The 17058-nt window shown below is 42.9% G+C and overlaps 1 protein-coding gene and 1 long non-coding RNA gene across 2 annotated transcripts; one reads left to right on the top strand and one right to left on the bottom strand.

The window, feature by feature from the left end:
- Nucleotides 1–3381: 3381 nt before the first annotated feature.
- LOC134450358 (uncharacterized) lies at nucleotides 3382–4692 on the bottom strand. The gene is made up of 3 exons (XR_010035077.1): nucleotides 4464–4692; nucleotides 3879–3974; nucleotides 3382–3754 (listed from the first exon to the last, which is right to left on the bottom strand). It is a non-coding gene; the product is annotated as an uncharacterized LOC134450358 (long non-coding RNA).
- Nucleotides 4348–7590, top strand: si:dkey-172o19.2 (proline-rich protein 36). The gene is made up of 3 exons (XM_063200204.1): nucleotides 4348–4455; nucleotides 5249–5329; nucleotides 6052–7590. The coding sequence occupies exon 3, from the start codon at nucleotides 6067–6069 to the stop codon at nucleotides 7360–7362; it is 1296 nt and encodes a 431-aa protein (XP_063056274.1). The 5' UTR covers nucleotides 4348–4455; nucleotides 5249–5329; nucleotides 6052–6066; the 3' UTR covers nucleotides 7363–7590.
- The last annotated feature ends 9468 nt before the right edge of the window (nucleotides 7591–17058 follow it).

Raw genomic sequence — 17058 nt, 5'->3', positions numbered from 1 at the left:
TTATAAAGCGTTACCTTAATTATAAATTAAAAATTAAAAAAATATATATGAATATTTCAACAACAACAAATAATAATAACCTGCATCCTCACACCACAGGGGCCAGGGAGTAGGAGGGGGTTTGCTGTATGTCCTATAAGGGCCAAGTGCAGTACATGGGTATGGGAATGGAAAAAAAAGGCCTTGTCAAAATCAAAAATGTTGACAAAGATGACGTTGACAAAGATTTACCGGTTATCACGAAACTGAGGAAGTGTTGTGGATGTGTCCATTTTCAGCATTTACCCAAGTCTAGTTATCTCTTGGCTTATCTCTGGGCTTTGTAGGGTTTGCAGGGAGACCACTGAGGCTTTGTAGGCCACCGTGAGGGTCTGAGCTGCAGGTACGATCACACCCTAACATGGCCGTAACTACCACTGAGGACACAGAGGTCATGTCCTCTGTATTTTTTCTCAGAAATGTATAATTTACCTATGATGAAAAGCGATATATGATCAACAATGATAAGTATACGCCACCCCCATTTATCCTAAAGACAGTGATTAATGAAAACAATCTTAAGACTTAGACTGAAGAGTTTGAAGCATCCTAAATGTACAATATGCAGTAAAGCATGCAATATTTGATCTCTGTATTTGAAAATGTCTCATTATAGCCTTGCACCCTGGAACCAAAGATGATAGATAAGGGGGAGATGGTTCATAAGGCATTTCTTCAGGAATCAATATGTTGTAAGGTTATAAGCTGCCATCCTAAGGGTTCGTACAATGGGAAATTATAAAATGTTTCAATATATTATTCTAAACATTTCCATCAGGTTTTCCCATGTTTGTATGTAAGTATGTATGTGCAGTGCTGTGCAGAAGTTTTTGCCTCCTTACTTATTTCTTAGCTTTTATTGCATCTTTGTCAATCTGAATCATTTCAGATCAAGGAAATTGAAATGGTAGATAGAGATACGTAACTCCCAAGTCAACAGAGAAACATGTTTTAATTGCCAAATTAATTTATCGAGGGAAAAAAACTACCTGAAACTACATGACCTCATGTGAAAAAGTAATTGCCCCCGAACCTTATCACTTGTTGTGCAGCATCAACAATTTTAGTCACGTGTTTACAAGAACTGACAAGCAGTCTTGCACATCGCTGTTGAGGAAATTTTGCCAGCTCTTCTTTGCATAATAGCTTTAAACTCAGCTACAGTGGTGGGTTTCAATGCATGAACATTGAACAAAAAAAATAATGGCTACAAATGGATGGCTGTACATTATCCTTTAGGATTTGTTTGTAGAGAGCAGAATTCATGCTTACTACAATCATAGTTGGTCATCCATGTCCCGAGGCAGCAAAACAGCCCCAAACCATAGTACTTCCGCCTTTTGACTTTTCACTTTTGACATGGTGTTCTTTTTATCAAATGGAGTGTTCATTTCATAACAGATGTTACAGGAGGCTCTCCTTTCAAAAAGTTCATATTTGTTTCAACTGTCTGCATAATATTTTCTCAGAAGACTTAAATCTAGTGTTTTTGATACAATTTGAGACAAGTCTTGATGCTCTCCTTGTCAGAGGTGGCTTTGGCCTTGGAACTCTGACATGCATGCAATGTTTGCCTTGTCGCTTTATGGTTGAGTCATGAACAGGTCCATTGTATGGGGTAACTAACACCTCCAGTTGGTAAGATGTTGTTCTGTATTCCTTTCTGAACTCTTGGATCGACCACCACTGTTTTCTTGGGGTAATTTTGGTGTGACAGCCACTCTAAGAAACACATTGTCAAACATGTTCTATTCAAATAATCTCTTTATTTGATAGGCCTGGTAGTAACCAGACTTGGTCAGCTGTGAAATATAACTTGGTTGTCCAAAATAATATGATTAATCACAGGTACCTCCTCATTCGATGAGGGGAAATGATAACTAAAAAAATGCATTTTATGTTTGCTTGGGCCATCCTTGATTAATGTTTACATTTGTTTGGTGATCTGAAAATGTTAAGTGTGCCAAATGGGAAAAAAGTCAAAAATCAGTAAGTGATAAAAGCTTCAAATCCTATTGCCATGGCTGCTGTTGCTGTTGTTGATGTCAGGGTCATCGCCGTAGTGACAAACAGAACAACAGCAGGGCCTGTGACCTTCTGACCTCTGGACGGTAAGCTTTGAGGGACACTCTTGTTTTTCTCAAATGTCCAAAAGAACTCAAGAGGCAACTCTAATACAGTATTTTCACATACTCTCTTTGCTTCTGTCTGTTTTTTTTTTACTTACATCTCTTTCTTTCTTTCTTTTTGTCATGCAATTTTGTGCATGATAGACCACTCATACTGCTGTGTCACACATTATTTGAAGAGAACATACACATAGAGTGAGCTATATGGTATGAACAAATAAAAGTGAACATGATTATATCTATGTATCTATGTATCTATGTATCTATGTATCTATCTATCTATCTATCTATCTATCTATCTATCTATCTATCTATCTATCTATCTATCTATCTATCTATCTATCTATCTATCTATCTATCTATCTATCTATCTATCTATCTATCGCAATTTTTAGCATGATCGACCCCTCATGCTGTTGTGTTACACAAACTTCAAGACAACACACACATAGCGAACTAAATGGCATGAACAGTCAAAGTTATGTTACATAACGAAAAGCAAAAGTAAGCACGCTTTCATTCAGCCAGCAGACACAACACGTGGGTTTCAGGGGGGTGTAATCACTGAGGTTCATGTGCACCCACCTTTAACAAATGACTCACCCACAGGGCCGGGAATGATGTGGGTACTGGGCGACTAGTGGGTGGTGGTGGCAGGGTGGGTGGCTGCTGAAAGTGGGGTAAAGGTGCCAGGCTTTGCACGCAAAAGCTACGGCATACCTGCCCACACGCACTCTGAACAGTAGAGCGTCCTCTGCAGCCTGCTTGCCCTGCAGAGACACCAGACAGAGAGAGGAGTGACTGATAATGGAGGGGGATAACCCCCCAGGTGCCTAGCTGCCACCGCTTCACATCATGGCCCCCTGTTATAATAATATTATTACAGTAACAGTTTCATCACAGCCAATGCTGGCAGGTTCTCATCATTACACTGTCACCACTTCTCCAACGATGACAGAGCATTTTGTGTAGCCTCTTACTGCAGATGGGCTCGTCGACAGGCCTATTCACTCTTTGCTGAACACACTCAACCACATCATAGCAACATTGCTGTGATCATAGGTGTACACAGATAGGGACGAGGTGGTGTTAAAGCACCTGCCCCTTGGCCCTACTAGACAAAAAATGCCTGTTTTCAAAGTTATTTTTTGAAAAGTTTATTTTCAAAATAAACTTGGTCCATGTTGACCTACTACAAATGCCTGCCGATTAAAAACATGTGACAACAATGTCCCAATATAATACATAGCCTCCATAGCCTAGTAAGGCAGCCGGAAGTTCCACATGCCCCCACCTTCAGCACCTGTCCCCTAAAATGTCTGTGCATGCCACTGGCTGTGATAATGCAAGGACTCTAATGTATAACCGATAAAGACTTAGATATTAGCATTTTGGTGACAAAAAAAGATTATAACAGAGGCTCTGTGTTATTGTTAGGGGCTAAGTGTCGATATGTGGTTTGTTTCACTGACTTTCAGCATCTTCTGCTCCAGCCAATGCATGCCACCTGTGATGCGCTGTTCTGGATCACTTTTGCATGCAGGACCACTTTTGCATTCAGGTAGGCCAATGGATTCTGCAATGATCTGTGCAATAGACAAAGGTCAGGTCACCCTGCCTGCCATGAAAACATGTGTAGGCTACAGTAAGTTATAAAATAAAAATGCAAATATTTTCTTATATTATCTTAATTTTTTTAATTGTGGAAACCTTTTTCGATAAGCCACATAACCAGGTCATCATGGAAGAGCTTGACAGTCGAGGACAGGAAGTGGTTTCTCTCTGCTAAACAGGATCACATGTAGCCTGCATGAAGCACACAACGATTTACTGTAACCTGGTGAAGAAAAAAAAACAGACTATTTGCAAAAACTTTGCAATACAGTGCACTACTATCTCATATAGCCTACTAGGCTACTGGATAGCTGTGCGAGTGCAAGGAAAGTAGTTCTGTGTGTGTGTGTGTGTGTGTGTGTGTGTGTGTGTGTGTGTGTGTGTGTGTGTGTGTGTGTGTGTGTGTGTGTGTGTGTGTGTGTGTGTGTGTGTGTGTGTGTGTGTGTGTGTGTGTGTGTGTGTGTGTGTGTGTGCGCGCGCGCGCGCGCGCGTGAAAGTGACAATCTGCGCAAACCACACACGGTATATTCCACCTCTGCTATTGTTTTCTGTAGCTGATGGCGGGCAGGGGCATTGTGGCGACAGTGAGCAGTTCCTTGGAGACGCAGGGGAGGACGGCTGGTGTGACTTGATGAGTCAGTATCATAAAATCAGAGAGGAGCATGAGTCACAGGTAACTACCTGTTTTCTGCACTGGGGCCTCCACTCCGCCGCCGAGTTCGCCCCTCTCCTCAACGCTGCAGTCCCCGGTCTCACCACCCGGTCACCCCCAAAATCTACCACATCCGTTTCTTCACTCATCATGTTGACAACTTGACCTCCTTTTCGATGCAACACAGACCACCAATTATGTATAGTATAGGTAAATGTAGGCCATTCCCATGTACAGTTGAGCAATAACGATGCGTTTATGGTCGCTGCTAAGCTTGTCGTATGTGTACAAACATGTAGGCTACACCTGCAGTTAAACCAAACTGTGCTAAGTGGCCTCGTGTCAAAAGCATAGCGAGAATTCGATCCAATTTCATGAAATGAAAAAAAGCTGCCAATCGCTGCCTAATAACCCTCCAAACGGCAATTAGGTAACTGTCCTGTAAAATGTAAAAGAAGACAGCCAAAAGCTATCATGTGAAATAAGGGCTCCAAGTAATTTAGTCTAAAATATTAACGTCTCTGACCTTTGTGGCATGATGATGAATATGATACAGTCAGAGAATGATAAGATACACGGTATTAACCTGCCTCTCTCCGTGGCTAGCCCCTGGTGATTGAGGCACACCTTTTTTTTCTGTCACTGTCATGTTTTAGTTCCGGCACTTCAGTATTTTCTTTGCATTGAGGGTTGGATCACGTTCACATGCAGACAGATAGACGGACAGATAGAGGGGGAGAGGGAGTAGGGAGGGGGATGTTGAATAGGGGATGCAATGTGTCATAGTTTTTCATATTTCACCTCTCATTTTCAGTGACAAGCGCTCGTGCATCTTTCAGAATTTCAGCCTTGCAGCTGTTCAGCACTGTGTCACGAGACAGCGTCACACAAACAGGTAAGCTTTAATCTTAATTTTCATTTAAATATTCCTTTACAGTAATTTATCATGTAAAATAAAACAATGTTCAACAATTTACAGAACTGGCAGTTGTATCTACACCAAGAAGCTGCGTGCAATGAGAGAGAAGTATATTGTTGTATAGGCCAATTTGCATCCAATAAATGCCCAGTCATTTGTTGGTGCAAATGCCCTGCTGTGGTCAAATACAACAGCATTTTCCCTTCTGAGTATCATTTAAACGTTTAAATCCCAGCCAATACAAGGACTGTACTTATCACATAAGTAATAAGTAAATAACACATTTGTTATTTACTATTTTGCCATTAATATATATTAATATCTATTAACTTAGTGCAATCCTCAGAGAAAGGACTTCTACTTACTTGATGGACCTCTTCTGTCATTGAACTCAGCAACCCTTAACATTTCCCATTAAGACAGTCGTAGTCTATTTGCCAGCATCTGTTGCACCTTGTGTGGCTCTTGCAGAGGCCCCTGAATACCACAAAGCAGACACTTGAGTCTACATAAGCGCTGTATTTTTAACACTTCTTCATTACAAGTATACCCTTATCTGTGGCATCAATGTTCAATTATTTTCAGTGTGCATTCTTCGGCCGAAACTCCACCCTCCCTCCTTCTGTGGTTTGAAACTTGTGCTCATGACCTGCAACACATTAATCATATCTTCTGACTTTCATTCTCTCCTGCTACAGTCGTCATCAGAGGACATGTGTACCCCGCCGAGCATCGCAGGTCATCTCTCTGGCGTGAGTCTGCCATCGGCCACCATGGACAGGACCAGGAGCGAGAGGGTGATGGGGGAGGCCGACGCGGAGGACCACCTGGTGCGCTCCAAGAGGTTACTCCCGCTTCCAGCACGCTCGTCCCTGCTCTCCCAGCAGCGCTCTCTGCTGCGGCTGCACCCCTTCAAGAGCCACCTGATGCCCAGCCCGCGCCGCAAGCGGGAGATGACGCCGGCCAGCAAGAAGGACGCGGCGTACTGGGACAAGCGGCGCAAGAACAACGAGGCAGCGAAGCGCTCGCGCGAGAAGCGGCGCCTCAACGACCTGATGATGGAGGGCCAGCTGCTGGCACTGAGCAAGGAGAACACCCAGCTGAGGGCCGAGGTCTTCAGCCTGCACTGCCACACTCACCTGGGCCGCGACGCGCACACCAGCCTCGGCCTCAACCACCACCACCACCACCACCGCAGCAGCCCCTTCTCAGCCTCCTCCACCACCACTGGCACAGCCACCACTTCTGGGGCCTTACAGTTTCCTGCTGTAGCCCAGGGCTACCCGCTGGTGAGCCGCCCGCAGTCGCCCTCAATCTGGGGCTTCAAGAGCGGCTGCCTGCCCTTGCTGGATGCTCCTCGAGGTGGTCAGGGAGCCGGGAAGCTCCCCAGCCTGGCTCTGCCCTCGCCGGTCTCCCTGGGCGTGTTCCAGAGAGCCCAGGACAGCAGCAGCCTCCTCTCGGGCTCCTCTCCGCTGTTGGTCCCCACCGTCGTGCCTCCTCCCCAGTGGGGTGTTGGTGGCTGTGGGCCCCCACCTCAAGCTCTACCAGCCCTTCTCTTCAAGCCTGCCAGTCTCATAGAGCCTCCCACTTCGGAGTCCTCCACGGTCCAGCCCAAACCCGAGAAAGCCTCTCAAAACCAGGTCTCGTCCAGCGACGACAGCCTTGCCAAAGAAGTGGGCGCCGTGACCCCGATTCAAAAGGCTTTCCGTCCCCCAGTATCGCGGTCGACCTCTGGACTCTCCCTCCCTCCAACGCACCCTTCCTTGCCCTCCTCCTCCTCCATTGCGCACGGTAGCCCCAGCACCCTGCTGTCTCACGTGGGCCAGAATTCACCTCACGAAAGCCTGCTGCTACCCTGGAGCTCCACTTGTCTCTATCCGTCTTCGCTTTACCCAAGTCTACCCCTGTCTCTCTATCTGCCCCTAACAGACCCGGAGCTGCCGGCCTACCAGCGCATGTACATGCAGAGGAATTTCTCGGGGAAGTTTTCTCGGTTTCAACAGAACTGAAGGTATACTGTACTGTACTTTGAAAACATGAACGTTCTTATGTTGAAATATAATTATAGGTTTTTGCTTATTCCGTTTTATTTTTCAACCTGTTGTTTGGCCTGTTGTAAATAGTTTATATATTTGATACATTTGTTATTGACATTTAATGCTTTTCTTTTTATATTTTTATACGGCAAAGCATAATGTTCTGATGTTAATTGTGTGGTTTTATGAATTAAAATTATGAGGGTGGATCTGTTGACTTGAGTGTTAAATTTTGACTTTTTAATTGTTGAGTTAATACTGTTTTTTCGATAAAGAGGCCTCTGCTTGCATATAGTGCTTCTGTTTCACATGCGCAATATAAAAAAACACTATATGCAAGGTGCAGCTGCTTTCTTGAAAAATTGAGTTGAGCTTTAGGGCCAGCACCCCACAAAGTATTTAAGAGTGAAGTCTGCTTCAAGCTGAAACAAATAGTTAACATTGCACAATTTGCTATGCATAATTACATCTAAAATACTAGTATAGTACAGAAAAAACTGTTCAGTGAAATGATTCAAAATACTGTAAGCTTATATTACGGCGATCACGGCATGTAGCTTGCTGAACTGTACAGCATGTGCCAGCTTTACGAACGGAACATTAGCAAGATCATAAATAACGTTTTTTTCCCCCTGCATACAATGCTTTCCATCTTTGCATTCATCAGTTCTTGCTGTGGTTAATGTGGTTGCTTTATTGAAAGTAGTGTGTCCGATTTGAAGTGGGTGGTTTTTCCCCCATAATTCCAATTCTGCCATGTGATTTCCCTGCAATGAAGCATTTAGTTGACATTATTCATCCAATCCACAGCAAAAGTATAAGGAAATACATTTTTCCTAAATCAAAATGTTGTTTGCTAACAAGCACACTTTCATCATTCATCATCACATCATTACTTACATTTGATCATTAAATTGTGAAGGTTTGTTGGTGCATGCAGTGTTCTTTGTCCGCACGCGAACACAGACACACACACACACACACACAGACACACACACACACACACACACACACACACAGACACAGACACACACACACACACACACAGACACACACACGTGGAGTGCACAAGAGGACACAAGATTGGAGTGCACAAGATATCAGTTGTTTATTCTGTGGATTTATCTCACCAAACAATGCAAACCCAAAATGCAAGGATTTAAAAAACTGATCTGATGTCAGTCCACTGCACTCAGCCTCTGAGTTTTTATAGTGGTTCACTGTTCTGTAAGATGTTTCGCATCACCCATTTATAATGTCAAACTCAAAAAGTGTGAATTTAAGTAACTGACCATTGAATCTGACTGCAAAAGCCACCCATGCAAGGGACAGGGACATTGACAGTTAAAATAATGTATTCAAGCATCATAAAAAAATAGGTTCTTCAGGTTCTTGCACAAATGCATAGAGCGATACACTCATGGTAAAATGGTGGCTACAATTAAAAGCCTTTGGCACACTAAACATTGAATACACGTTCCACTTTTCAGAAACACTGCAAAACTTTCTCTTTGAAATCATCACAGTGCTTAATATCGTCGTTATACTGCCAAATGTTTCCACAGTTCACCATATATGTGTATCCCCATAATCAGTGAAAAAAGCCTTACTACCATAGTACTACACAACTACGACATTACACAAAGCTTTAAGTAATGCATTAGGACTTGGTCAGTGACATTCTGGTTACAGCGTTTTTTTAACCAGGAGCCAGGCTGGTTAATTGTTAAATGGGTTCATTTTTTCCTCAAGACTATGTAACCAAAGATGGAGCTTTACACATATGTTCAGTTAGTCTCGTAAAGGCCTCAAACTATCAGCCGTGTTGGTTTATTGGACCAGTCTGTGTCATGACTGTGTTTGTAACTGTGATAATATGAGGGGAAAGACTATAAAGACAGCTTTACATTAGCAGGCTGTGAAAGAGCATCTGTATTAACCCATTGATGCCTAAAGCACCTGCAAAAAACGCTTGCTGAATGCCAAAGCCATTGTTGGGAAAGTTGCCCTCAGCCTACAGGTATAAAAACCTAAATATTTTAGCCTCTGATGCACATAAAAACATGAAATAAGTTGCATTGGACCCTCATCTTGCATTAGAATGTTTTCATTCAGCTGTAACATACCCACATTTGTATTAAAAAAGCTAAAATCTCAAGAGCCTGAATGCAGCGTATATGTGTCTCAAGGCACCAAAGGTCAAACAACATATACGAGTCATCAGGCTGAAATGGGTTAATCATGGTGAGTGTGAGTGAGATTATTATCTGTACAGTAATGCTGCATTACGTGTAATCGGGAGCATGCCAATTTCCAATATGACCACAAGAGGGGACAAGGTCCCACTTGGAAACTCCCATTGTCAGTTGCCGGGTCAGTAGTCCCAGGCCCAAGGAGAGGGGGGGTCTTAGAATTGATTCCTGAGTACATTCCATGTATTGGGTGGGGGGGGCATTAAGATTACATTGTTCTGGGCCCAGCCTTGCTGATAACTGATAATTGGAAAGTTTTGTGGTAAATGTCCCTACTCATACGGTTGACCATAACTGTGGTAATTTTTGCCTTACATGACTCACCATCCTTCAAGCAATAGGGCAGCAGCCCAAGTGGAATTTTTGTGCATGAAGTGCTGCTTGCCGTTTACTGTTGTGGTTTATGGTTATGCTGCTGAAAGTAGGCCCTTCGGTTTAAGGATGGGACATGGGTATAGGGGAACGCAGGGGTGGATATTCCCCTCAGATCATCATGTGATTTCTTTTTTTTCTCAGATAGACCAGGCTAGCATGCCTGCACATGTCTAAGTAGTGCAATAGGTGCAATACGGTATGCTTACTGTAAAAGTTAACAAATTGTGGATTTCTTTACCCATTTTCGGAAAATGTCTTTATCCCTTTTCGGACAAACACACTAACTCTTCTCTTCTCTTTCATTGTTAGTGATTGGCTGATGTCATTTATCATTACATAGCCAATTATGTTTGCTCTTTTAAAACTATTAACACAACACAAACCACCCAAATAACCCTGAGCAAGAGTTTACATATTAGAGTATAGGTCACTATGTGCATGGTAACGACAGATCTGCAACTGTGCAGGCCAGCATGTCTGTATGGTATACATGTACACTGCATGTGGAGCACACCTTCATCACATGCAACTTCACCTGGGTTTAGATATTGAACTAATAAAGCTCATAAGTGTACACCTTACATTTTGCAGGAGTAGCGTCTTTTCAATATAAATTAATTATTACAAGTTAATTGTGAAGAGGAGGGTTTTTTTGTGAGAAGAGATTGGTGTGTATCATGATCTGCTTGTGTGTGTGTCTATGTCAGGGGCGTAGCAGCAAGTTTTTGGCCCCATGTACAATCAGCTCCAATGGACGCCCCCCCCTCCTCCTCCCCCCAGCCATATGTCTTCATAAACTGGACTGTTTATGGGCCTCCTATATACACGGGGCCCTGGTGACTCACTTTACCCCCCTGAACGACACCCCTGGCCTGTGTGCCCACGTGTATGCCCACGTGCGTGCATCTGTGACTAAATCCTGTGCTTGCATGAAGGACCAACACTGACAGCGTGAACATTGACACAGTTACTTACTGGCAGGACAGGAAGATCAGCATCACTAGACCAGTGCCCTGGATTAGAAGCCGAGTTATGTCTGACCACAGATGACTGTGACTTCCTCACACACAACATTTCACACTGACCACCACTTGCTCACCCTTCAACACACAGCAAACTTATTTCCTTGATAACTGGGGGGATATAATGAGAAGGGATTCAAGAATGTATTATAGGCCAGTTTGCGCACAAATTAACCTTGAAACTTGAACTTTCCGACTGTGAACTTTATGCACTCTGGGGGAACCAGTGTAATAATCAGTGATGAAACTATAAAGAAAGACCAACCTTGTATTAACCTACTGTAAGCTAGAAAGCTGTAAAAAATGGGAAGTGAAAGCAGTCAGCTCACGCATCATTATATTTCACACTCCTCCACAGAGCCATAAACAGACACAGCAGGTCAGTGTTAAAGGCTATCACACATGCTGATCTGTTACCTCCAGCACGGATGACATACATGCTGCTGGACTACTGTATGTTCTCCCCTGCAGATCTGGACTTGTATGCAAGACTGGTGCACTGTGTTGCACTCTGAAGTTTTAAGTATGATGACAAAAGTAATTGTCGTGATGTAATAGCCCATGTATATGACATGCTATCCAAAAGGGCCAGAATAGTATGTTTTGATAACCTTCCACCCCTAAAGTTTTGAACCCAGTAATTTAAAGGACCAGTTCAGTCAATTTCAATATGCTGTTGTATTGCTCACGCTACCCTTGACTTGTCAGTACCCGATGATGCCACATTTTTTGGCTCAGCCCTTTCCGAGATGTGAGCTATTCTAACGGCGTTTGTTTACATTTTATAAAAAAATGTAACATAGGCCTACTCCAAATATTTTTCCAAAATGTACTGTTTGCTAGTTGTCTGCTGATGTTGTATAACCTTTTGGATGTTTTTGGGAATAAATAAAAATGTTTTTTTTTTAAATGTAAACAAAGCACTGCCCCCACTACAATGACCAGGATCTCGGAAAAGGCTGAAGAAAAAGAAGAAAAAATCTCAGGTACTGATAAGTCCAGGGTAGTGTGAGCATTACAACTGCATGTTGAAATTGACTGAACTGGTCCTTTAACTCGTCCTAGTAAGGAGAGCCTTGCTGCTGTGGCCTAACGGTAGGGCACTGAGTTACTATGCTGGTGACCAGGGTTCGATTCCGGCCTGGGTCATTTGCCGATCCTTCCCTATCTCTCTCTCTCCACTCATTTCCTGTTTCTCCTCCACTGTCCAAACAAAAATGAAGACAAAAGCCATATATATATATGTATATATATATATGCAGTGGTTCAATGAGCTTAAGCGCCATACCATCACACGGGAGCCTAGGTTCGATTCCGGCCTGAGGTTCTTGCCGATCCCTCCCCATCTCTCTCTCCCTACTCGTTCCCTGTCTCTCTCTGTCTCAAATAAAGCCATGAAAAGGCAAACATATCTTGCAAAAATGTTTTTGTGCATCAAAGTCCTTGTTAGAACATTTGTGTGTCTGCTTCTGTAAGTTATCCATATTAAACTCCTCTCTGATTGATCTCTTCTGGTGAGTCTGTATAGCACATCGTCAATGTGCAGGTGAAGCAAGAATGAGTCATTTTTTGCCCAACATGGATGTTAAAAACAAAACTCCTCAGTCACTCATCACCAGTCACTGATCAAAATACGGTTCATCAACAGTTCACATGTTTCCTCTTCATAACAGAGTACTGAAGAGTAGGCCTTTAAAGAATAGTAGATTGAAGAGGTGATACAGTGGGCCTACACTCAAGGAGACAATCACCCTCTGCTGTGACCCGAGCACTCTAAATAATAATCAGTGGTTTGTCTCAGCTCTGAGTTCAAGTGTATTTGTAACATGATAACATAACAGGAAGCTTTAAATGGTACTGTGAAATTAAGTTTATTTTAGTTGGTTGGTGTGAAGATTTGTGTCTGCACTGTGAGGCAGTCAGGCCTCTTGTACTACTGTGGCCAGTGTTGTGGCAGTTCGTCGTCTGGCCACTAGAGAGGGGAAGTGTCCTTGCTTGCACGCACAGACTGAACGTGACTCACTTTTGCCCTCTTGTGTCTTTCACATGGTAATGTTAGACTTCCTTGCCATTGTGTTTTCTCTCTGATTGAATGGACATCCCTGGTGTAAAGTTTGTTGGAAAATACAAAATGCAGTATCTGGACGGGTCGTGGCTCAATCGACTCCTCACATGACTGCTACACCGGCGACCCGGGTTCGATTCCAGCCTAAGGTCATTTGCCGAGCCTTCCCCATCTCTCCCTGCGCATTTCCTGTCCCTCACCCACCCAAAAAAATAATTAATAAAAAAAAAAACACTGTATTTACCCATCATGATCAATCCTCTCATAGATGTGTAGATAGATATTTTTTTGTTTTTGCAGAAAATTATTCTATTGTGCCATTGACTCGTGTACATTTTATAAACATCACTCACTTTCTATTCCACACATTCTGTTGCAATATGCAGAAGACACAAACCACCTTGAAATTTTGTTTTAAAAAAAAATCAATACTTATTAGTAAGCATCATAATCATTATCATTATTATGCGTGCGAGTAAAATGAACACTTATTCTTACTACTTTGCTCACACATTTATGCCCCCACTATCTTTGTTTCAAACTTTTCTCTCTTTTCTCATATCACAGGACATAACATCAAACTTTGGTACACAAAGTGGTATGTATTCAATACAACCTAAAACCATTACGTTTTAATACTCTGTACTCACACAACATGAAAACATTGACTGACTGTGCTGATTTGAGACGGGTGTGAGATGTTTCACAGCAGGTCTGCTTTTATCGCGGGGACCACATCAAAAGGCATGCTATGGCGATCTGTGAGCCAGTTCTCTCTGACACACTCACAGGCAGGCTTCGAGGAAGAGCCACGCATCAAGGGGTTGGGGGCTGATGGGAGTCCTGAACGAGAGCGCAAGAAAAAGAGAGAGAGAGAGAGAGAGAGAGAGACAGAGAGAGAGAGAGAGAGAGAGAGGGAGGGAGAGAGAGAGAGAGAGAGAGAGAGAGAGAGAGAGAGAGAGAGAGGTTGCCATTTCTGATCACCCACAGTAGCCGGGGTGCTAGAAGAGCGAGCGAGTAAGAAAAGAAAGACAGAGAGATCACACAAATGTGAGATATAGGCAGAGGCGTATAGGGCCTACATTAGATCTGTTTTTTTACTGATGCAAGTACAACATTAGTAGCCTACTTGATCTGTGGATAGAGGGAGAGATAGTGAGACGGATACACTAAGACAAAGAGAAAGTCAAGAGAGAAAGAGAATAGAGAGAGAGAGAGAGAGATAGAGATAGAGAGAGAGAGACAGAGAGAGAGAGAGAGAAAGAGAATAGAGAGAGAGAGAGAGAGATAGAGATAGAGAGAGAGAGACAGAGAGAGAAGATAGAGAGATATAGATAGGAGGAAAGAAACAAAGAGGGGTGCCCCCTCAATGCTGTGAGCCTGTGAGTTCCCATACTGGGGGACCCCAGCGGGCAGACCAGCATCAGGGCTTCAGGTGTGATATCCTGGGACACACACACACACATGCACACACACAGACACACACACACACACACACACACACACACACACACACACACACACACACACACACACACACACACACACACACACACACACACACACACACACACACACACACACACACACACACACACACACACACACACACACACACAAACGCACCTCGAGGTGTCAATCAGATGTCAACGCTTGTCGTTTAGTCTGTGCTCCCCACTGCTCACTCACATCAGACCACTGACAGTACGGCGAACACTGCTGGACAGGAGCACAGCACAGGTAAGACTTTACGCTGGTCCCCTCTTCCAGTCATTGCATAGTGTACTACTGTATAGACATCCATTTCTTTATTTATTTGTTTGTTTACTTGTTTATTTATTGGTTTATTTGTCAGGGACAATACAGAGCACATTAATGCAATCATAGAAACGTGTGTGTAGGCTATGTGGTACATGAAAAGCTTCTGCCAGATGGCTAACTTGCTATCCAAGTCTCTGGTCAGGTTACCTATTATGCAATCATGGGACATACAGTAAAACACCACAGAAAGAGATCAAAAATCACATAAATAACATGCCCTCAAAGTTTCAACTATGGATATTGAGGCACCACAAAAGCACATCGTATACTGCGAGAGGGTGCTGGAGTAAGAAGACGCTCTGGTCAAAACTTGTTTGTCTAACACCTGTACTACACATGACAAAAGACCAGTTAAGTCAAAAGCTTATTTGATGATGATGCACAGTGATGCTCAACATTATTTTTATTCATCATATCTTTATTGTGCGTTTAAAATAGTCAGCCTTAGCCACAATGACACCGTGCATTATGCCATGCCTAGGGTTGGATTGGTTATCTGTCACACAGGGCATTTTCCCGGTGGGTCGACAGTCCTCAGGGACTGATACTGTTCTGTTTTTTTTCTTTGGTCCATCTTTAATATAGTGGACAGAGTCCAGCAGGATACAGTATGAAAACGCCTTGTATGTGTGAGGGGCCAGTTTCAGACAGAAATGCCCAGGTGTTTTTTTGTCCCAGTTCAGCCCTTGGCATGCCAATGTCTTATGTTAAACAGTGCTTGATGATGACATCCAGTATCACTGAGATCCATTAACTGCCTTTAAACCAAATCCTTAACAATCGCTGCAGAAATGTTTGACATGGAAACCAAACTATGGTTCAAGTCAAGTCAAGTCAAGAGTACTTTGTTGTCAAAAATCTATGTAACAGGGTTGGCACAGAAGTTTGAAATTGTGTTTGACCAGTCTCCAAAGTGCAGTTTAACTAAAAACATTTCAATAAGACATTGACAATAATCTCTATCTCTCTCTCTAATGGTCTTTGGTGAAATGGGTTGTGTCATTTCTGTTTGTGTCAAGTTTGTTTCTGTCACTGTACTCAACGTGGATTTGGTTCCCAATCTTGTAACAGTCTGCGTTATGTGTAAAAAGGGAAATAAACCTCTCTAACTTTAAATAACCTGCAAGCTTATCAGTGTGGCTCAGCTTGCAAAATGTGGCCTTAACCTGAGGCAGAGAGAGATTTATCTTGCCTAACTGTAAGAGCCGAATTTGGTCACATTTCCACACACACAAAATCTGTCTCTCGCTCTCTCTCTCTCTCTCTCTCTCTCTCTCTCTCTCTCTCTCTCTCTCTCTCTCTCTCTCTCTCTCTCTCTTTCTCTCACTCACACACACACACACACACACACACACACACACACACACACACACACACACACACACACACACACACACACACACACACACACACACACACACACACACACACACACACACACACACACACACACACACCGCATCCCACATTGTATATCACTGGTAGCATCTTTACCATGCTGACAGTAACATCAGTGGTTTGGAAGACAAGTTGTGTCATACTAACTCCCTTGCCAAACTTAACTGTACCACACAAATTTGCTTCCTTTGCTCACAGTTATTTAGCATTTTTCCTCTACTATTTGGATTTCCTCAAACAGCAATGTTGAGATTATTCTGGTATCTTAACCCAGCAGATAGAGAGATCCTGTCGAGTTGGTGTGTTTTGATGACCATGCAGATGGAACTATCAGGAAAGGATAAAAAGAGAGTGTGTACGTACAGTAAATCTGATAATGGGTCCTTGAGAAAGATGAGATGGTACATGAGCTTGCCACATGAGTTGCTATCACCATGTCACCAAAGGTCGGAACACTGAGCTTTATCTTTGATGCAGAAAACTCCCATAGATACAAACATGTACGTACAAAAGCACCATAAGAAGTTGATGCAGTATAGGGTGGTTGCACACTGAAAATGTTGTTGGATTTATTTTATTCAATAGTGGACATTGGTAGCACACAAACTTTGCTTTGGCTGCAACTTTAAAAAAGGACTTAAACTTACGTAATATTCTGTTCAATAAGCCTGTGCTCTTTGTGTTGATTCAGATTGATTGAAATGTGTTTTTAAAACATAATTTATGAGTCTTAAAT

This window comes from Engraulis encrasicolus, chromosome 6 (genome assembly GCF_034702125.1).
Source record: "Engraulis encrasicolus isolate BLACKSEA-1 chromosome 6, IST_EnEncr_1.0, whole genome shotgun sequence".
In the NCBI taxonomy this organism is placed as follows: domain Eukaryota; kingdom Metazoa; phylum Chordata; class Actinopteri; order Clupeiformes; family Engraulidae; genus Engraulis; species Engraulis encrasicolus.
This window is presented reverse-complemented; position numbering and strand designations above follow the sequence as displayed.

What these genes read in the sequence shown, in the direction of transcription:
- si:dkey-172o19.2 (XM_063200204.1), top strand. Translation starts at nt 6,067, where the DNA reads ATGTGTACCCCGCCGAGCATCGCAGGTCATCTCTCTGGCGTGAGTCTG.